Source organism: Onychomys torridus, chromosome 10 (assembly GCF_903995425.1).
Source record: "Onychomys torridus chromosome 10, mOncTor1.1, whole genome shotgun sequence".
NCBI classification, from domain to species: domain Eukaryota; kingdom Metazoa; phylum Chordata; class Mammalia; order Rodentia; family Cricetidae; genus Onychomys; species Onychomys torridus.
The window spans coordinates 24,899,164-24,920,461 of record NC_050452.1 but is presented as its reverse complement, the minus strand read 5'-3'; the positions used below and the strand labels follow the sequence as shown (position 1 = coordinate 24,920,461).

Genomic DNA, 21,298 nt, shown 5'->3' with positions numbered 1-21,298 from the left:
AAACTCCCAATTCCAAGGGATCCAGGGCACCAGGCACGCATGTGGTGCACATACATACATGCAGGCAAAACATTAATACACCTAAATAAAATTTTAAAAAATTTAAAGTTACTATTAGACTGGAGTAATGCTGTGGAATAACCCCTCTGTATGCTGTGACTATGTTTTATTACCATTGGTTAATAAGAAGCTGCTTTGGCCAGGCAGGAAATCGAAGCAGATATACAGGGAGAAGAAGGGAGGAGTCAGGGTCAGATGCTAAAACACAGGTAAAGCCACAAGACATGTGGCAAAACATAGATTAATAGAAATCAGTTAATTTGAGTTGTAAAAGCTAGTCAGTAATAAGCCTGAGCAATAGGCCAAACAGTTTGTAATTAAGTCTCTGAGTGATTACTTTAAAAGCGGCTGTGGGACTGTGGGACAAAAAAAAATAAAGCCTCTGTTTACAGGGAAATGATTCAGTAGATAAAGCTCTTGCCACATTAGTGTGAGGACCTGAGTTCAGATCCCTAGGATGTGATGTGGTATATGTGTCTGTAATTCAAACACTCCCTTGCCACGGTGGGAGGTACTCATAGTCCAGTGAGCCTGGGATATACTACAGGGAATAAGTAAGAGACCATGGCTGGCTGGCTGGCTGGCTGACTGTCTGTCTGTCTCTCTCTCTCACACACACACACACTTAAAAAAATAATTTATTTAAATTTATTTTATGTGCATTGGTGTGAAGGTGCCAGATTCCCTGGAACTGGAGTTACAGACAGTTGTGAGCTGCCATGTGGGTACTGGGAATTGAACCTGGGTCCTCTGGAAGAGCAGCCAGTGCTCTTAACCACTGAGCCATCTCTCCAGCCCTGAACACACACACTTCTGTTAACAATTTTGAGTCATTAGAGAAAAGTTGTTCATTTAAAAAGGTCCTTACGAGATTTAAATTCATTTTATTAGCTTAAAGCAGATAGTTTATATTTCTTGTTTTAAAAATTAAATTTAGCCGGGCAGTGGTGGCGCACGCCTGTAAGTAATCCCAGCACTCGGGAGGCAGAGGCAGGTAGATCTCTGTGAGTTTGAAGCCAGCCTGGTCTACAGAGCTAGTCCAGGACAGCCTCCAAAGCTACAGAGAAACCCTGTCTTGAAAAACCCAAAAAAAATAAATAAATAAATAAATAAATAAATAAATAAATAAATTTATAAATTTAGAGCCGGGCGGTGGTAGTGCACACCTTTAATCCCAGCACTTGGGAGGCAGAGGCAGGCGGATCTCTGTGAATTCGAGGCCAGCCTGGTCTACAGAGCAAGATCCAGGGCAGGCACCAAAACTACACAGAGAAACCTTATCTCAAAAAACAAAACAAAAAAATTTAAATTTAGATAATTACATATCTAAAACATTTGAAAAGTATTTAAGGACTTTTCTTAAACCTAATCCCAACTTTATTTATTTGTGTGTGTGTGTGTGTGTGTGTGTGTGTGTGTGTGTGTGTGTGTGTTTGGACTTAGTTTCCTATTCTTGACCCTCAGCTCTGTGGCCAGTGCTTAATTATTTTGCAGAGCTCAAGGAAAACTGCTTCTTTTCAACTTTTAGTATTTGATTTAAGTCTTAAAATGTGAGGTTATTGTCATGGAGATGGCTTGACATGGGGAGACAGTTGTACCAAGCCTGAAGACCTGAGCTCTGTGCCTGGAGCCCACATGATGAAGAAGACAACCACTTTTCCCTATTTTTCCTCTGATCTCCACACACTCCCCTCAAAAATATAAAAATGTTTGCTTGTCTTAAAGTGGAGGTTAATGGGAATTTGTTGTATAGTGTGGCACGTCATTCTGGAGGTGGGGCAGTGACTGGTTTCTGAAGGGCAAACCAGTTGTTCCAGGAGTGCTGTCCCCTTGAGGCATTTCTTACTTGTAAATGCTAACATTGAGGGGATCCCAGTCCCAAATGCTGTATCTTTCCTCCAGAGTGGTTTCTGTTATCAGATTACTGCCTTGTTTGCTTGACACAGTCTGCTCTGTAGTCTAGGTGAGCCTCAAACTCATGGCAATCCCCTTGCCTCTATTTCCTGAATAGTAGTAGTATGGGTGTGAACTACCACACCCAACTTAACTACTTCTTTTGAAAATGTTCCCTGCCACTCATAAAGATAGAATACAAACCTCATACTTTTTTTTGCCTAAGCAGACCACCTACTTTTATGATGATGATGATGTATACAGAAGAGGGCGCCAGATCTCATTACAGATGGTTGTGAGCCACCCTGTGGTTGCTGGGAATTGAACTCAGAACCTCTGGAAGGGCAGTCAGTGCTCTTAACCTCTGAGCCATCTCTCCAGCACTGACCACCTACTTTTAAATGTGGTTCATGTACTTGATCAGGTGTGTCAGATGACAGGGTCTTAGCACCTTTGGCCTTATGGGAGAGGAATTGGTATAGGCCACAGCTGGCAGTGTGAGGGACTTGCTGCTTTCCCATGGCTCCTCCAAGTGCAAGTGCTTTCAGGACTGAACTGTTTGTTTGTTTGTTTGTTTGTTTATTTATTTATTTATTTCCATCCCTGTGGAGAGAATGAAAGATCTCTCCTGCAGTGACATCCAAGAGACAACCAAACGTAAGACCTGGCAGTGGTGTGAGGACGCTCATTAAAGACCAGACCCAAGAGAGAGTGCTCTACAGCAGATCTGCAAGCTGTGGGTGCTTGCTTACCCTGTGGAGTGAGGGTGTCTTCATTTTTAGCCTGGGCATTGGGTAGCTTTCCAAATCATTCTCCTTTTCCCTGTGTCCCTTTACTTCTCTCATTTCTGGACATGGTCAACTTTGGAGGAACACAGTTTATGTATATCATCTGCCCTACTGGGCCTCTGCAGAGGCATCATTTCTGGACATGGTCAACTTCGGAGGAACACAGTTTATGTATATGTCATCTGCCCCACTGGGCCTCTGCAGAGGGATCTGCAGAGTAGATGCTACAGAAATTCACGTATTAAGGCCAGCTCAGATTTGTGGGTGGTTGTTACATTCTGAGAGATGTGTTAGAAGCTTGGCTGCAGATCTGTGCTGGCTAACCCTGCAGGAGAGTCTCTGTTATTACCTAGGCTGGCCCTGGACTCTTGGGATTACTCAAGTTGTCCTTACCTCAGCTCTCTGAGGAACTGGGATTATAGACTGTGCCCATCTTCTGTCCTCTCTTTAATCTACAAAAAAAAGAGAAGCTTTCCTGACCCTTTCTCCTGGTCAGCTGTGTGCAGTACTGAATCGATCTCTGGCGGGTTTTGTCCTGGGAATTCGGGGCTCCTAGATGCTAGACTGTGTCTACAGAGGCATGAAGGCCCTGACAGCCTCTTCCACTGCAGAAGAAAACTCCCAGCAGCCAGGGAGTGCTTGGTATTCTATTTTGTTTTCCTTTTTCTTCCAACTTTATTTTTCATAGGTTGTTTGTTTGCTTGTTGCTTTAAGGAGTGGACTTACTATGTGCTCTGCTCTCATCCTTCCTCAGCTCCCAACTGCTGGGGATGCTGTTGGCTAAAGGGCGCTGCTGGTGGCTGGCCCCTGCCCGCGATGCCAGAGGAGCGCGCTGGGGGAAAGTCAGGAGCCATAGTTACCTTTTTAGAGGTTTATTGGGAGAGAAAGGGGGAGAAAGGGAGAGAGATGCAGGGGAGGGAGACAGAGTGGAAGAGAGAGAGAGAGAGAGAGAGAGAGAGAGAGAGAGAGAGGAAGTGGGGGAGGGAGGGAGAGGGAAAGAGAGGACAGAGAGACAGAGAGAGAAAGAGCCAGAGAAACAGAGAGACCACACAGAGGGAAGAGAGCAGAAAGGAACACACAGAGGGCCCGCCCGCTTTTTAGGGTGGGACACCGGCGCAGGCAGATGATGTAATTAAGGACATAGTCCTTATAGATACAGGAATGTACCTCCATGCCCAGATAGTCCCCTCAGCCTTAATCATTCTCTTAGACTCAGCAAGGAACAGAGGCTTTCCTATTTTGGACCCTTTGGATATTATGCTCCCAAATCTGATTTCTTTGTTTTTGTTGTTGTTTGTTTGTTTGTTTGTTTTGTTTTTTGTTTTTTGTTTTTTTTTGGTTTTTTGAGACAGGGTTTCTCTGTAGCTTTGGAGCCTTTCCTGGATCTCATTCTGTAGACCAGGCTGGCCTCGAACTCACAGAGATCCACCTGCGTCTGCCTCCCGAGTGCTGGGATTACAGGCGTGCGCCGCCGCCGCCACCACCACCCGGCGCAAATCTGATTTCTTAAACCATGTAGCCCTTTGTGATACAACAGAACACCTATTATCTTTTTTGCCTTCTCATTAATAGCATTCTGAAAAAAGTGGCTGTGTGCATGTGCAAAAGAACATATTTAAGTAAATTGCTATTGATACCGAATGCACAGAGTTACATAATGGAGCTGTCGGTGGATGAGTGCCCCTGGGATCTCCAGTGGCCCCTTTAGTTTCTTTGAAGAACTGTCAGTTGAACACTGGCCTTGTGCAGAGCCCTATATGGGGCCTGAAGGTGGATGGTACCAGCTGTGAGGCAAACCCACATGCCCCTCCCCTTATGGGTTGTTTCCAGCCCTGGCCCATGCTATGAGCCCAGCAAAGCAGAGGCTCTCCCCTGAAGCACTTGGATCTTTTCTGAAGCACCATGCAGGGCTTATATCATTAGATCTGGCGTCTCTCCGGCTCTTTCCTGCAGCTCTAGAAGGAAAGGGCCTTCGTTCTTCTGAATTTTGTAAAAGAAAAGTAGAATTCTGTCTTTTTTCTTTATACTGTTGTTAGTGAAGCTTCTGTTCTTTTATTCTATTCAGTGCTTCTCAGCCTTCTAATGCTGCGACCCTTTAATAAAGTCGCTCATGTTCTGGTGACCCCAACCATGAAATTATTTTGTTGCTACTTCATAACCATAATTTTGCTACTGTTATGAATCACAGTGTTAATCTTTTTGGAGATAGATGTTTGCCAAAGGTTGAGAACCCATGTTCTATGGCATCCATAAGTACTTAAAGCAGCCTGAGACACGCTAGTGTTCCATTGATGAAAATGGGTGGGGACAGTTTCAGTGCTGTCCTGCCATAATACAAGCTGAATTTGAAACAAGTAGTCAGGCTGGGGAGACTGTATAGCTCACATTGGTCGCATCGTGGCCTTTCATTTTGCCTCCTCATAATAAGAAATACAAAGAAGGCTACATATTTGAGTCCCTTTCATTGAGGCAACTGAATGGACAAAATGAAGTGACTTTGCTCCATTTGGATGTCTTTCTTGACCCCTCCCTTTCTTTCTTCTGTGTTTGTGTATCTGCCCTTTGGAGGTTAGAGGATAATTTTTTTAAGAATTGGTTCTGCCAACATGTGGGGGCCGGAAACTAAACTCAGGTCATCAGCCTTGGCAACAAGCCCCCTTACCTCCTGAGTTACTAACTCAACAACCTCAGGTGTCATCTTTGGGGTGGGGGCTGCTGAGACAGGGTTTCCCTTTGTAACCCTAGCTGTGGAACTTACTCTGCAGACCAGGCTGGCCTGGAACTCAGAGATACTCTTGCCTCGGCCTCCTGAGTACTGGGATCAAAGACGTGGGCCACCACCACCACCCGGCTTTGTTTTTGGTTTTGAGGCAAGGTCTCAGTCTGTAGCCCAATCTGGATTCACCTCACAATCTTTCTGCCTCGTTCCTTTAGGTGCTAAGATTACAGGTGCAGCAGCTGTGTGATTTTTCTCTACCATGAAAAACTACAGGTAGATTAGAAAGTTCCCCTGCCTTTGATTAAGACCTTAGTGCTGATAAAGCCCTATCGTCCCTCTCAAATGGGGAGGAATTTCTTCATCAAGAGAACATAAGCCCTGACTGGAATTATTGGCAGGCTGCCGTACCTACTCATCATTTGCATGAGTTCTGAGCACTCTGGTCTTCACAGGTAATTGCTAAGCACTTTAACCACTGAGCTATCTCCCTGGCCTCTTAAACCTCCTATTTTAGTAGAGGTGCTAATAAATGATTACTTCTTAGTAAATCTCAGAGCAGTTCCAGAAGTAGCTGCTATCCAAGGTGTTGTGGCCCCTGGGTAACTTTTTTTTTCCTTTGAGACAGTTTTAGTAGCTTTACTTTTCAAGGCTGGTATTGCAGCCATGTGCCATGGACTGCTCATTAGCTGTTTTTTAAAAATTATTATTACAGGTGTGTGTGTGTGTGTGTGTGTGTGTGTGTGTGTGTGTGTGTGTGTCAGAGGGGGGGTGCACATGCTCAGATCATAGGTCAGTTCTCTCATCTACTGTAGATCCCAGGAATTGAACTCTGGTCAATCTGCATGGCATAGTGCTTTTCCCTGCTGAGCCATCTCACCAGTACCCCGCCCACTTCCTTTTTATCTTTCAGCTGTTGATCAAGAAGTAGTTACTCAGTAAATGCTTGCTGGATGAACTTGGGGCTTCAGTATTCTCTTTGACCTCCTGACTACAACAACTGGGTAATGTCTTAAGAGATGCTGTAAGAAAATTGGCCAGACTTGAGAAACGGTGCAGTCATGGTGTGCAAACTCCAGCCTCCTAGAGATAATTGTAGTTTTTTAGAAGCTTGAGGGAAGTTGTGGAAAGAAGAAAACCCCTTGCTTCTTTTTTTTTTTCAAGACAGGGTTTCTCTATAGACCAGGCTGGCCTCGAACTCACAGAGATCCACCTGGTTCTGCCTCCTGAGTGCTGGGATTAAAGGCGTGCGCCACCACCATCTGGCCCCCCTTGCTTCTTTAAGACTTATTTACTTAGGGGGCTGGAGAGATGGTCCAGCATTTAAGAGCACAGCTGTTCTTCCAGAGGTCCCAGGTTCAATTCTCAGCACCCACATGTGACTCACAACCATCTGCAACTCCAATTCCAAGGGATCTGACATCCTCTTGCCTCCACAGGCACACATGTGGTACGCAGATATACATGCAGACAAAACACTAGTACACATAAATACCTGTTTATTTTATGGGTATGTGTGTGCCTGAGTGAATGTATGTATGTACACCATGTGTGTGCAGTGTCCTTGGAGGCCAGAAGAGTATGTTTGAATCTCCTGGAACTGGAGTTATAGGTGATTGTGAGCTGCCGTGTAGGTTGCTGGGAACCAGATCTAGTGTCCTCTGCAAGAGCAGCCAGTGCTCTTAACTCCTGGCCATCTCTCCAGTCCCCCTCCCTCACTTTTTTTTTTAAAATTTATCTTTATTTTATGTGTGTTGGTGTTTTTGCCATGGATGTCAGGTCCCCTGGAACTGGAATTACAGACAGTTATGAGCTGCCATGTGGGTACTGGGAATTGAACCCATATCCTTTGGAAGAGAGCAGTCAGTGCTCTTAACCACTAAGCCATCTCTCCCCCCCCCTCACTTCTTCTATTTATCTATCTATCTATCTATCTATCTATCTATTTATTTATTTATTTTTATTTTTTTGGTTTTTCGAGACAGGGTTTCTCTGTGTAACTTTGTGCCTTTCCTGGAACTCACTTGGTAGCTGTGGCTGGCCTCGAACTCACAGAGATCCGCCTGGCTCTGCCTCCCGAGTGCTGGGATTAAAGGCGTGTGCCACCACCACCCGGCCTCCCTCACTTCTTAAACTTTGCTTTGCTCAAGATCACTTGCATCTATGAGGTGAGGATAGAACCGCCTGAGCTTTGGTAAGCTGAGCCCCACAGCTGGGTGGATATTTAGAACATGCTGAATGTGCTGAACACGGCAAGGGGGTCTGCTATGACTGACCGTCAAGGGTTTATTTGTAGTCCATGGATTAATCTATAGTTACTCAACTGTCTGCCTACTGACAGCCATAGAAGTGTGTCATAGATAATGAGACCGGAAAAGACAAATGACCTCAGGCTCTTGTTCTGTGGGAGAGATTCCTAGAAGGAAACTTGTTTGGTCAAAACACTGATAGATTCCCTCAGTTACCCTCCAAAATAAGACCAGCCATGACCTAACAGTTCACTTGCCTGGAGAAAGAGATAAGCAGTTATCTTCCCTACTTTGTGTGTTCTGGATGCTTCTCTTCCTCCCAGTGCACACCCTAACTGAAAATGGACCAGAACACAGACCCACCCTTTTCTTCTCTGTCTTGCAGAGTCTGGCCACAGATAAAGGACCAAAATGACTGATTCAAAATACTTCACAACCACCAAGAAAGGTACTGTATGTTTTCCCACAGCCTGTGCTATGTCTCCCAGGTGTTCTCCTCCCGGATGTATTGGGGAGCTTGGGGATGGTGGAGGTTGGAGGTGTCATTGGGAATGATGATCCCAAAACTGTTCATAGTTGATGATGTAAGAACCCAAGTGTCCTTTTAGAATCCAGAAAAGAACATTAATGCTAAGCATGGGGAAACGTCCTTGTTCCCCATGGCTTAAAAGTAGTTAAATACATTGCCCCTCCCTGCGGAAAATACAGAGTCTGTCAGTAGCCCTGCTGTCGGGGGAGGCTGGCCCTTATCTATGGCATTGTTCATGTTGTAGCAAAAGTTTTTATTCTGTTATTCATTTGACGTCATCATAAATAGTTCCCAACGGTTCCCATGACTCAGTCTTAAAGCCAGTTAAGTTGCTGCACTGAAGTTTACTAAGCTGGGTTAATGTCTTTGGAAACTGTTCCTTTCTGCCTTTTTTTTTTTTTTTTTTTTTTTTAAATTTAATTTAATTTTATTTTCTTGGTTTTTGTTTTTTTGAGACAGGGTTTCTCTGTGTAGCTTTGCACCTTTCCTGGAACTCACTTTGGAGACCAGGCTGGCCTTGAACTCACAGAGATCCACCTGCCACTGCCTCCCAAGTGCTGGGATTAAAGGTGTGCACCACCACTGCCCGGCCCCTTTCTGCTTTTAAAGAAGTAGTGGAAGTTGTTGTGGCTGATGGGTGAGCTTTAATCTCTCTGGCCAGCCCTTCTTACCCTCTCATCTCCAGGGCCTGCTGACGAGGCAGGAGAGTCTTAGTCTCCTTAAAAAAAAAAAATATGTATGTACACACACAGACACACACACACACACACACACACACACACACACTACTTCTTTGTATGAATGTCTTTGTCTGGTGCCCAAGAAGGCCAGAAGAGTGTGTTGGATCCTTGGAGTTACAGAGAGTTGTGAGCCACCATGTGGGTTCTGGAAATCAAACCCCAGTCCTCTGGAAGAGCAGCCAGGGCTCTTAACCACTGAGCCATCTCTTCAGCCCCGAGTAGGCATTTTATTTACTGGTCTAGCTGTTGCTTATTTAAGACAGTCTTGTCAGGTGTGCTGGGTCTTAGCTTTGGGAGGTAGAGGCAGAAAGATCGAGGATTAAAGGCCATTCTTGGATACACAGCAAGTTCAAGCTTAATCTGCTTTATGTGAAGCCCTGTCATGGGGTCCCTGATTGTGAAAAAGAGGTTGAGAGACAGTGAATAGAAATAGAGACATCTAGAATCTAAATCTGAGAAAGATCCAAGGCAGATTGTAATAAAAGACTGAAGGGAGTTAGTGAGACCAGGATCACAACTCTGTTGAGACTACAGCACCAAAGACTGGGCATGTGGCCTTGGGGAAGAAAGAACTGGCTGCCTTCTATGACCCAGGAGCCAGGTTTAGTGGCTGGAGGAAGGAGGCATCTCTGAGCAAAAACCTCATCTTACCAGTCTTCTTGGGGTGGGTTTGACTGACCTCCATCACCTGGCCACATGCTTTGAGTGAATATCCAAATCCCTGTGGACATTGGCCAAGGCTGTCCTTGTTGCTGAATCCAGGCCCCTCTTTGAGGAGGAAGATGTATTCCTTTATAAATTTGAGCCACAGGATCTATGATTATTCTTGGCCCTGTTAAGCAGTGCCGTTAATGCGACCCTGCTCAGGCTTTGCTAGGTCATTGTTCTTAATCAATTGTATTTAATTTCTTTTTGTGATCATGATTTAAAAAACAAAAACAAAACTCATTTTCTTTTTTCTCATTATGAATCTACTTAGAACTTTCTTAGCATTTCCCCCCACAGTCCCTTCTCACCCCCACCCCCAAGTGACTTGAAAAACAAAAACAAACCTAGGACTAGAATTCTTCATATGGCTAATTAATATCAACAGTTGTCTTTGATGCAGAGCAGAGTGCCAAGCAATGAGCTGGACATTTCATAGCTGAGACTGAGTGAGAGAGTTCATTGGCCAGTTCAGAGAGAGGAGCAGGCAAAAAATGGGGTCAGAGAGGCAAAGGGTTGTCCATGGTAGAGCCAACCAAGCAAAGGGATTTATTTAGAGCATAGGCTTTGGAAGGAACAAACCTGGTTTCCAACCTTAGCCTGTCCCATTTGCTATGGAACAGCCTCCATTGCTCATCTGTAAAATGGGGAAAGGCAGGTTGTTGTGAATATGAAATGAGAAAGGATATGGAAGAATTAGTGTGGTTCTGGAATTAGCACGTCCTAACTATCTCATCTCCATGGGGTGGAGGTGGGGAGCAACCACACATCCTCATTTTCTTTTCTACATCATCAAGTTCTTGAGAACTATTTATTGCATGCTGCAGCCCTTGTAAAACAGCTCAATTCCCATCTCCAGGCTGAGGAAGTGAAACCCTGAGCAAGCTGTTTGAGCTCAGGGTTCTGGGAAAACAGGAAAAGGCAACGTGTAAGATCAGCCACCACCCACCGCCACCCACCTCTAATTCCACTCAGCCTTGAGAGAATGAGGGCAAGTGAGAAGGCTAAGGGGAGCTTGCTGTCCTCTGCATTTTTAGCAGGCTGGCTGAGGGAGCCCCCAGGACCTTGGTTCCCATTCCTTTAGTCCAACATGGCCTCCAGGCTTCCATCACCTTAATCTCTCTTCACCTTTCCTCACTGTTACTGTCCTACCTAAGCAAGGGCCTAAAGCTGCTCTCTACCTCGACGCAGTTCTCTGGGAAGTTGGTGCAGGAGATCATCTTGGGGTGAAAATGGACTGCTCATTGCTGTCTCCTGTCCTCAGGGGAGATCTTCGAGCTGAAAGCAGAGCTTAACAGTGACAAGAAGGAGAAGAAGAAGGAGGCAGTAAAGAAAGTGATTGCATCAATGACTGTGGGCAAAGATGTCAGGTATGCAAGAGCAAGCTGGTGATAGCCGGATGCTGTCATAGCTAGGGTCCAGTTTGCCCCTTCTTCCAGCTTCTCTCGTTCAGCTCCTTTGACAAGCCTCGTTTCCAGACCCAGGATTCTGTTTGCACGTGTTGACAGGCTGCAGTGCTAATAGCTCAGGCAGAGAAGAAAGAGAGTGAGGCGGACTGGGCACTCCAGAGGGTGTGGCAGAGCCCTCTGCGAAGCTCCAGAGGATTGCTGCCCAGTAGGAAGATTAACCCAGCACGGCTGGCGGTTCTGGTTTGTTTTGAGAACAGGAAGTGTGTTTTTTTATTTTTTGTTGTTGTTCTCTGTTCTGATGCTCAGCACCTGCTCTAGGCTGTCTTCATGTTGTATGCAGTTGTGTTTAACCGCCTGTTGGACTGAGAGATCTCCAAGTGATAGGTTTCATGACAGCTCGATATTTGCATTGGTAAATCTGCAGAACACCTTCAGATACATCTTCTCAGTGCTTCTCTACACTTTCCATTGTGTGCAGTGATGTTTTTACTGCCAAATAAATAAGAAAAAGAATGAGGAAAAATACTCCCTAACAATCACATGACTAATGCAGAACCAGATATGGAGCCTGGACCTTCCCCAATTCAGAATCCAGACTGTTCTCTGTATGTCATAGTACCTTGCTCATACCGCAGAGGTTCTGATGTCTAGCTGCTCCCTGACTGGATCTTAGAGAATGATCCCACTGTCCCAGGCTTCCACACAGATTGCCCACCTGATTGCTACCCTTAGCAAGGACTTCTGAAGCCAGTTAGGAGAATTCTTAGCAGAGACCCTCTTAGGACAGATTGTAAAAGGATTGGGGCTATGAGGTACCTCAGTGGCTAAAAGTGTCTGCCACCAAGTCTGATGACCTGACTTCAGTCTCCAGGATCCACTTGGCTGTCTTCTACTGCTTGTCCTGTGACCTCCACATGTGCACTGTGGCACACATGAGCCCAAGCGTGCACGCGCGCGCGCGCACACACACACACTTCATAAACTATGATTTAAAAATATGTTTTGGGTTGGGGATTTAGCTCAGTGGTAGAGCGCTTGCGTAGCAAGCACAAGGCCCTGGGTTCGATCCTCAGCTTTAAAAAAAAAAGGTTTTAAAGGATTGGGCATCTGTAAATCTCATTCTTTCTAGAAAAAACTATATTCCCCTTCAGTTGGAACATATCTGTCACTTCCTAACAAAGGAAATACCTTTGTTCTCCCTCCTCAAAAGAGCTTGCTTTCCTGATGATGCCTGAGAGACATTCAGGCTCTTCACTTCCTCTTCCTCTCCCCAGAGTGGCTCTGCTCTTGCTGGTGTGTCATCTTTCCAGGTGACTTTGTCCATTGCAGCTCTGAAGGGAAGCTGTTCTGTTGGGTGTCCTTCATTCTCATTCAAGACAAGTGTGACCAAGAATTAGGAGGGAGGGTGATGGTTCACATTCCGGAAAACTCATCTTTGTATTTCTCATCTCAAGGCCTGTAACTCTGGGATAGTTAGGGTTCCATGCTGGGAAGAGTTGTGCCAAGTACAGCAAAGGTCCTAGTCAGAGCTGGCTCCTCGTGTTTGACATTTCTTAACCTCAGAATTACCGGAAAAGGGAACATTCCCCCGGCTTCTTGGGGCTGTTCAGTGAGATGAATTGTGTCCAATCATTAGCAACAAGCCTGGCACACAGCATGAGTCCCATATACCTTGCTGGTTCTTAGAGGGTGCCAAACCTGTCCCTTTAGCCCTGCTTCTCTGAGATGCTCTGGAACTAGCAGCCTGATATAAGGGACCACATGAAGCATTAGGGAAGGAAAAAAGAATGATACTCTTGAAATACCAGATGCTCTAGGAGTACTGTCTCGTTAGGAAGTGGGTTTCTGGGGGTAGGGAGAAGTACTGGGAATTGAACCCTGGTCTTTGTGTATGCTAGGCAAGTGTTCTATCACTAAGCCCCAGCCCCAGCCTCAAGGTCAATTTCTGTTGCTCGTTCTTTACAAATGAAGGAACTCATACTTAGGGACTGGAAGAAGTTTCCCAGAGTCATGAGCATAGCAAGAGGCAGAGCTGTTTTGATGGGCTCTTCTTGTGCTTGAACCCCATGAAGAAAGCAAGCCTTTCAGACCACTCTTCTCTTCCTTCTTCCTACTTCTCACTGCCATCCCTTCCCTCCCCTGCAGTTCGCTGCCAGCAAAGCTTGTGTTCTGTCTTCAGCCTTGACTGGGGCTCTTTCCTTTTGCAGTGCCCTCTTCCCTGATGTGGTGAACTGCATGCAGACAGACAACCTGGAGCTAAAGAAGCTGGTGTACCTGTACTTGATGAACTATGCCAAGAGTCAGCCTGATATGGCCATCATGGCTGTCAACACCTTTGTGAAGGTAAGCAGGAACCCAGTGGAAGTGGGAATGCGGGGAAGGCCTGCTCACTGTCCCTGTCTCTTTGGAGTGCTGGGGCACTCTGCCTTGGATGGAATTTTCAGGCTCATTTGCAGACCTGCAGGCTTCCTTCTGCCTCAGCAGGCTGAGGGCCTCATCCTCCAGCAGAGGGCTCCCTCTCTCCAGAACCATAGACCCAGAGATTATGGCTTATTCATTCCCTGTGAGGTGGCACCAGGCCTATTGGCCTCTCATTTCCCTGTGTGTGTTGCCAGCACAGATTGTAGCAAGTGTCTGAGAGCAGCTCTGCCCCTTACCAGATGACTCCCTTCTCTATTTTCTGTCACTAGATGAGGAGCAAAGCACGAATTTGGACATTGACCCCTGCCCACTGGGGCTCACATACAGGAAAATGAGGTTTCTGTGGCTGTGTGTGCCCATAATTCCAGCACTTGGGGAGCTAAGAAAGGAGGATTGCTGTGAGTTCTAGATCAGTCTAGGCTACACAGGGAGTCCCAGGCCTTCTGAGCAACATGGCAAGACCCTGTCTGGAAAAGGAAAGATTGAGGACTAGGTGCTAGGAGCAGATGAGTTTGGATAGCTGCTCCACTCTGACGGGGTGAGCACGCACCTTCTCGAGAGCCTCAGCTTCTTGATGTGAGCATCAAGGGCATCAGGAAGCAACAACACAGAAAGTATGGAGAGCCGCTCACACAGTAGCTGGCAAATGCTTGGCATCCATTCTGTGGCATTTACCTTGAGTATTGTTGGCTGTGGCCAGTGGACGTCCCACAGCAGCTGTCTGATGTTGCTCAGAGCTGGAGGCCAGGAAGAATAGGAAGCCACAGATGACTCATCCCACCCCTGCCCCTGGCCAATGACTGGTTCCCCTCAGGACTGTGAGGACCCCAACCCCCTCATCCGGGCCCTGGCCGTGAGGACCATGGGTTGCATCCGAGTTGACAAGATCACAGAGTACTTGTGTGAACCGCTCCGAAAGTGCCTGAAGGATGAAGATCCATATGTGCGCAAGACAGCAGCTGTGTGTGTAGCCAAGCTCCATGATATCAACGCCCAGCTGGTAGAAGACCAGGGTTTCCTGGACACACTTAAAGACCTCATCTCTGACTCTAACCCCATGGTAAGTGCTAATGTCCTTGTGATGCCCACAGGCTCCTGAGTTGCTTGGGAGGAAGACTTGGCTTGACCCTTACCTGGCTGTCCCCTTTCTCAGAAGGGAGGGCCTTACTGAGTATCTAGTGCCTGCTCCTTGCAGTGCTTTGCAGGGAATGAGGCCTGGATTTCCTTTTACCCTCTCAAACTAGCTACATGACATTAGGAAAGCTGCCTAATCTTTCAGATCCCTGTTTGTCTCATCATTAGACTTGGAAGGTAACATAGCTGACCTGAGCTGGCCTGACCTGGCAAGCTGTGACTCTGCAGTCAGTGCAAGACTACCCTGGTAGTTCCCAAGCATGTGGGGTTGTGGAGATGTCACCTGACAGTACTCTAGTGTAGAAGTCAGGACACAAGAGTCTGCAGTGAAGTTGGTCAGGGCCTGTAATCCCAACCATCAGGAGACCAAGGCATGAGGGATGAGAGTTATAGGCCAGCCTGTGCCGTGTAACAAGAGCTTTTTTAAATTTAGAAGTGTGTAAGAAAAAGTGAAATATTCAGAACATTGGGCCCAGCCCCCACTCTGTATTCACCAGAAACGCTGATTGCTCATAGATTAAAAACTGTTAGCTTGAACACTGTGTCATGCAGCCAAGTTGAAAACATTATAGACTGTACAGAAAGGAGCTGTCTTGGTAGAAACCCCTCTATAGTTACCCTTTCTCAGCAGCCTTGAAGAGACCTGCAGGATTCTCCTCTCTCTGAGAAGCACAGCTGACAACCACTGCCCTGAGTGGCTCTAGCCAGTAGAGCGAGGTTGACTGGTGGTGGGCATTGCCTTCCACTGTTGGGTGCCTGGAGCTGAACCTTTCTTCCCCTTCTTCCCAATGGCAGCTGTGTTTACCTTAGTTCTGCTTTACAGAGGAGTCAGTGGGGTGAGTGAGTGTCGTGAGGCTCTAGAACCTAGCAACAGGATCATATTCCTTTACAGAATGTCCCTCTCGACCTGCTAGTGTCATTAGCCCCTGTGCTCTGACTCGAGTGGTACCTCCAGCCTCTACCCCTCCACCCTTTCAACCAGGTGGTGGCAAACGCAGTGGCTGCCCTCTCAGAGATCGCTGAGTCTCATCCCAGTAGCAACCTGCTTGACTTGAACCCACAGTCCATCAACAAGCTGCTGACAGCCCTTAATGAGTGCACTGAGTGGGGCCAGATCTTCATTCTGGACTGTCTGGCCAACTACATGCCCAAGGATGACCGTGAGGCCCAGAGGTGAGCAGACACCCCCTTGCTTACCAGCCTGGTTGGATGTGGTCCTCATGGGGCTCTCTGAACGGGTCTCTTTCCAAGACCTTTCTTCCCATCATCAGACACACTTGGAGGGGGCCAGTCTGTGTCTCATCTCCAGAGCCATGCTGTCAGCTGTATGGTGTCGGGCAGTAAGCTCCCTGCTCGCTGTGAACGTAGATTGGGACTGGCCAGACTAACAAGTATCCACCAGTTGAACCCAGAGCTTTGTAGCTTCAGAGCCACTGAATCCTTTAGGTACCTGCCCTCTGCTGGGTGCCTTCCGTGTTATGTAATGTTTAAAGTACATCTGTGAAATGTATCATCAGCCGTCTTACAGAGGGGGAGCCAATGAACATTGCTAGTAGGGTAAGCTAAGCATGGAGGGGCTCTCTAGGAGAGCTCATGGCTGAGGGCCGGCAGGCCTTAGGGACAAGGCCTCACTGTCATGGGGTGGTGAGGACTGGAGAATCTGTGGGCGTGGGCCCAGGGCAACTGCATGCCAGGAGGTCAAAGCAAAGGCTGCGCAGACACTGGCCCACCAGCCGAGGCTCAGCACGGGTGAAGAGTTGGTGACAGAGGGTAGAACCATACCCCTTCAGGCTCATCCCCCATCTCCAAGCAGAAGCAGGCAGGGTGAAGAGACAGGCAGCGACATGCAGAAAGAAAGGCCAGGAAAGAACAGGAGACAAGAGAAAGAGAGAGGTTAGTTAACTGTGGCTCTAGTTGGGATGAGTGTGTTCTGAGGCCCAGCCCCCCCCCCCTTGAAGGATACTACCCTTCCTCATGGCTTTAGCCTGATACCCTCACAGCCTGTGTCATACCTCTTTGTAGTTTGTCCTAGGACCTCTCATGGCCAGACTACTGATACCAAGTGGAAGGTTCAGAAGCTGCCTCTGCCCAGCACCATCAGGTGCCTGAGGAAGGGCAGAAGGAGGTTCTACCTTGACCTTCCATGGAGGTCTGGCTGGACCGCTCTCCTTAGCTGGTGTAGCCTGAGTGTAAGTGGACAAAGGCCTAGTTCCTCAGAGCTAGGGACATCCTAAGAGGACGCAGGTGACTGAGTATGGAGCTAGGCAATCACCACTGAGGGCAGGATGAGCATCCAACACCCCACCCACCTCTTGGCTGATGGTAGCACAGAGGGCATCAAAGCCTGCTCATCTCAAGATCATCAGTGACATCACCTGGGGGACCCAGGACATACCAGGCTGTCGAGGCCACCACCAAGAAGGTCCACAGCTCCCATCTGCACTGAGGAGGCAGCCAAAGGTGGACCACTCACTGGAGGCCCAAGGTCCAGATTGAGGAGGTCACCTAACAGGTCGCCCTGGGCAGGGATGACATCAGGCTGATCACCAGAGGCTGCTCCAGTAGGGGCTGTCTCAGGGCTCTCTGTGCTCTCGCTCCTGTTGGACACAGAGAGGGTCAGGTGGGGGCGGAGGTATCAGTGTCCCTTCCCTAAGACAGGCACTGGGTTTCCTCACTGTCCAGGGGTGCAGGTGGGGGATGGGGCATCTATATGACTGGTCTCTGCCTCCCTAGTCCCACCTACTCTGTTTGTTTGTTGTTTGAGACAGGGCTCTCTGTGTGGCTTTGTGCTGGGATTAAAGGCGTGCACCACCACCGCCCGGCCTCCCTTCTACTCTCTGAGCTCTCCATGTGGTGAGCCGGCTGTGCATATTCTGGCTCGTTAGAAAGGAAACTAGACACCAGCCCCCAAGACTGTCAACAGAGGTGCTGGGAACAGGTCTGCAGCACTAGAAGTCAGTTCTGCTGGCCGTGGGGTCCTCAACTGTCCAAACTCTCCATACCCACTATCCTCACCTGTTAAATGGACACTGTCTCAATGGAGTGATCCATGGACACCTAGGATGTAGTTAAGCAGTGGCAGAAGGTGGCTAGAATCCTTGTTTGCTTAAACTAAGGCCTTTCCAGGGGCCATTTTCTGAGGCCTGCCTTCAGGCATGTTGGCCAGCCGTACTCACGAGGCAGTGCGGGGTGGCAGGCTCTTATGCACCACTCCTCGGCCACCCTCCACAAAGGCGCTGGGTGGCTTGTGGTAGACAGAAGCCAGCGTGCCCAATGTAGCAGATGAGCTCATCTAGCAGTGTAGGCTCAATAAGGTCTGTCTCCTCTGAGATGAGGGGCTTCTCCGCCAGCACCACCTCTTTAGCAGCTACAGGGTCAGTGGAGAGCAGGCGCCAGTAGATGTAGCCACGGTCCCGAAGGTCTGGATTGTCTGAGTCCTTGGAGGGTGGAGTGGAGAAGCCTATGGAACTCCTTCCCAGATGAGAGAAGGGGGTCTCCCATAGACCAGCCTTAGCATCTAACAATTGTGTTTGTTTAGTCTGTTTTTTTCTTTTTGGTTTTTTGAGACAGGGTTTCTCTGTGTAGCCCTAGCTGTCCTGGAACTCACTATGGAGACCAGGCCTGAACTCACAGAGGTCTGCCTGCCTCTGCCTCCAAGTGCAGAGTAAAAACATGTACTACTATACCTGTCTCAACCAACTATTCTGAACATAACCAAATGCTTGCCCCTAAACCACTTTAAGGGGCATATCCTAGCCCCCAACTTTCAGCTGGGTCTCCTTTTTTTTTTTCCCCCGAGGCAGGGTTTCTCTGTAGCTTTGAGCCTTTCCTGTAACTCGCTTTGTAGACCAGGCTGGCCTTGAACTCACAGAGATCCACCTGCCTCTGCCTCCCGAGTGCTGGGATTAAAGGTATGCGCCACCAACGCCCAGCCTCCTTGGTTTTCTAGTTCAGGTCTCCAATGCCCTACCTTTCAGCAAACCTTTTGGTTCCCACATATCCCCTCTCTTCAGTTTCCCCGGTGACACCACCCATGTCCATCTGTCTGCAATTCTGACTCTGGGAAGTCAGGGGTCTCAGGCTACTCTGGCGTCAGTTCCCACAGATGCCACCCTTGGGGGTGGGGCTAGAGGAGACTGGCTCCCAGGAATAAAGCTTCTTTTGATGCTCTGTGGGGAGCTTCAGGAGGCAGGCAGTACCTGCGTGGCCAGGCTGAGGACCTGCTGCACCAGCTCCTGAGTCTCTGTGGGCTTCTTCAGGAAGAGCTTCACAATGGCTGTCAGCAGCTGCAGCTGGACCTGCAAGGGACAAGGCAAGGAGGGGGGTGCACAACCAAAGGAGGCCTGGTGGGTCTAAGGACAGCTCTTCCAGTCTTGGGGCTGCTGCTGAGGAACTCGGATGTGGAGCTGGGCATGGTACTATCCGACAGGTAGGGTTCAGCTGGGCTCCTAGATGCCATGCCGGTCAGAGCATCAAGTCTGAGATTCAGAGCTTCAAAAGGCAACATGTGTAGTATGCTCCTTAGAGGTGTTGATCCAGATCCAGAGGAGAGGCCAGTAGGGCCCCACAGAGCTAGCCTGTTAGCAAGGAACTGCATGCCTATCAGAAGCATTCCTGACCTCTCCATTTCATCATCAGGCTATCCTCAGCTGATGCTCCTCACTGTGGTCCTCATGCTGACCCCCAGCCTCAGCCTTCCAGTCTCCTCCATTCCCTCATCAATGTCATCGGCTATGAGGCTGTCCTATGACTGTAAGCTTTTCCTTTCTTGTTTTAAAGTCAGGTCTCCTTATGTAGTCCTGGCTGTTCTGGACCTCACTGTGTAGACCAGGTGGCTTGGAACTCAGAGATCCGCCTACTGCTGCCTCCCAAGTGAGATTAAAGGTGTGTGCCACTACACTGAGCTGACCATGACCTTTGATGCAGGGGGATAGGGTCTGTCTAGCACACTGTGTGACCCTATACTGCTTAGGCTACTGTCTAGGGAACAGGAGGCACTTAAGAATGATGAGCAGCTGGTGGTGGTGCACGCCTTTAATCCCAGCACTTGTGGGCAGAGGCAGGTGGATCCCTGAGTTTTGAGGCCAACCTGGACTACAGAGTGAGTTGCTGGGGCTACAGAGAGAAACCCTGCTACCAAAAATAAACAAAAAACAAACAAAAAAGAAAGCTAGACCCAGAGAGAGAGAGAGAGAGAGAGAGAGAGAGAGAGAGAGAGAGAGAGAGAGAAGTATGGCTCACTTCAGGTGGGAGTTGGTGTGAACTTTGCAAAACACCTATAGCACTTGATTTGAAGCTAGAGTAAGATCACACCTCATCTGAACTCTGGCTCTATCACTTCCCAGCAGTCATTAAGGTTACCTGAGTTGGTTTCCTCATCTGTAAAATGGGTATAACTCATATGGTTAACTGCAAGAGTCAAGCGGACAACCAATGGAGATAACCCTGGAGAAGCAGTGCTGGGGCTAAAGTGTGCACCACCACACCCTTGCAAGGACTCAGCAAATTTAAGGAACATGGGAAGCTTGAGTTCAGAACTTCAGGGCTGTTTTCTTCCCTACAGATTCCTGACTCAGCTTTTCCTTCTGACATCCCTAATCCCTGGCTCCTTAGCAGGTTTATTCCTGTGGAGGAAGAGGCTACAGGACTTACCCAAATATTTGGCAGTTTACACCCCCCACCCCCGCAATCCTCCATAGGGGCAGAAAGAGACCAGGCAAGGCTTGGCTTCTTGGGAGCCACAGATGAACAGCTGATGTTAAAAGTGAAGCCACACGGAGGAGGCGGGCGGCAGTGGGAGGGTGAGTGGCAATGAGACCCACTGCTAGCGTTCTGCACGGACATCTGCTTTCTCGTTCACTCAGCGCCCACTCTGCTGGCTTTCCTTCCGAGAACTGCCATTCCATCTCTTTCAACCCATATAGGCCAGGATGAACAACTGGCCCGTCAGTCTTGGTAAATGGCTCCACAAAACACAGAATTCGGGACTTTTGTTGGACTGCTAAGGTAAAACTTCTCTCCCATGGGAGTTGTTAAGCTACAAGGACAGAGTCTGAACTGTTGCCTAGTTGTAGCTCCTGCTTGTGGGACTGTGACCAAGGCAGAGACCATTTAGGGTGGCAGAGACAGCCCCAACACCACAAGGCAAGAGTGTGGGGAGGGGTGTGCTGCTTAGATATTATCTGTCAGCTATGGAAACTAGCAGGCCCTGCTTTTTCCCGGACCACTTCCTCCACCCCCCCTTTTTTTTTAGCTGAGGATCGAACCCAGGGCCTTGTGCTTGCTAGGCAAGCGCTCTACCACTGAGCTAAATCCCCAACCCTTCACTTTTGAATCTAATTCTGACCCAGGTCAATACTACCACTCATGAGTACTTATTATGGGCTAGGCATATGTTAAAGATGAGCATAAAATCATTAAGTGAGGGTGAAGCAGATGAGGGGTGTGGGTTCTAGGGTTTCTGATTCCACTGCCCATGCTTGGACTCAGTAGGTGACATGCCTGCACTGGTCAGGAGAAGACATTCCCTAAGTCACAGCTGAAGGAACAGCAATGAAAAGACACAGACCAGACTACAGCCAATACCTTCTGAGCTCTTCCAATCAAGTCCAAGAGGCAGGGCAGGACCATCTGAGATGGGAGGTCAAAGCAGCT

The 21,298-nt window shown here is 48.1% G+C and overlaps 2 protein-coding genes across 2 annotated transcripts in view; one reads left to right on the top strand and one right to left on the bottom strand.

The window, feature by feature from the left end:
• Positions 1-21,298, top strand: part of LOC118591852 (AP-1 complex subunit beta-1-like) — a 49,532-nt gene that overhangs the window by 16,988 nt on the left and 11,246 nt on the right. Inside the window, exons 2-8 of the mRNA XM_036200317.1 lie at positions 8,092-8,154; positions 10,945-11,050; positions 13,297-13,432; positions 14,325-14,570; positions 15,627-15,817; positions 15,954-16,008; positions 18,904-19,073. Of these exons, the coding sequence (XP_036056210.1) occupies positions 8,118-8,154; positions 10,945-11,050; positions 13,297-13,432; positions 14,325-14,570; positions 15,627-15,817; positions 15,954-16,008; positions 18,904-19,073 (941 nt within the window). The 5' untranslated portion in view covers positions 8,092-8,117. The remainder of the gene's footprint in view (positions 1-8,091; positions 8,155-10,944; positions 11,051-13,296; positions 13,433-14,324; positions 14,571-15,626; positions 15,818-15,953; positions 16,009-18,903; positions 19,074-21,298) is intronic.
• Positions 16,366-19,430, bottom strand: LOC118592252 (AP-1 complex subunit beta-1-like). Its single transcript, XM_036201074.1, has 4 exons — positions 18,844-19,430; positions 17,821-18,081; positions 17,040-17,241; positions 16,366-16,447 (listed from the first exon to the last, which is right to left on the bottom strand). The coding sequence occupies exons 2-4, from the start codon at positions 17,934-17,936 to the stop codon at positions 16,385-16,387; spliced, it is 381 nt and encodes a 126-aa protein (XP_036056967.1). The 5' UTR covers positions 17,937-18,081; positions 18,844-19,430; the 3' UTR covers positions 16,366-16,384.

Coding starts and splice junctions, on each gene's coding strand:
- LOC118592252 (XM_036201074.1), bottom strand. CDS start 17,936: ATGAGCTCATCTGCTACATTGGGCACGCTGGCTTCTGTCTACCACAAG. Junction 17,242..17,820: donor CTGCCACCCCGCACTGCCTC/GTGAGTACGGCT, acceptor TGTGTCCAACAG/GAGCGAGAGCACAGAGAGCC. Junction 16,448..17,039: donor GTGGTGGCCTCGACAGCCTG/GTATGTCCTGGG, acceptor TTCTGCTTGGAG/ATGGGGGATGAGCCTGAAGG.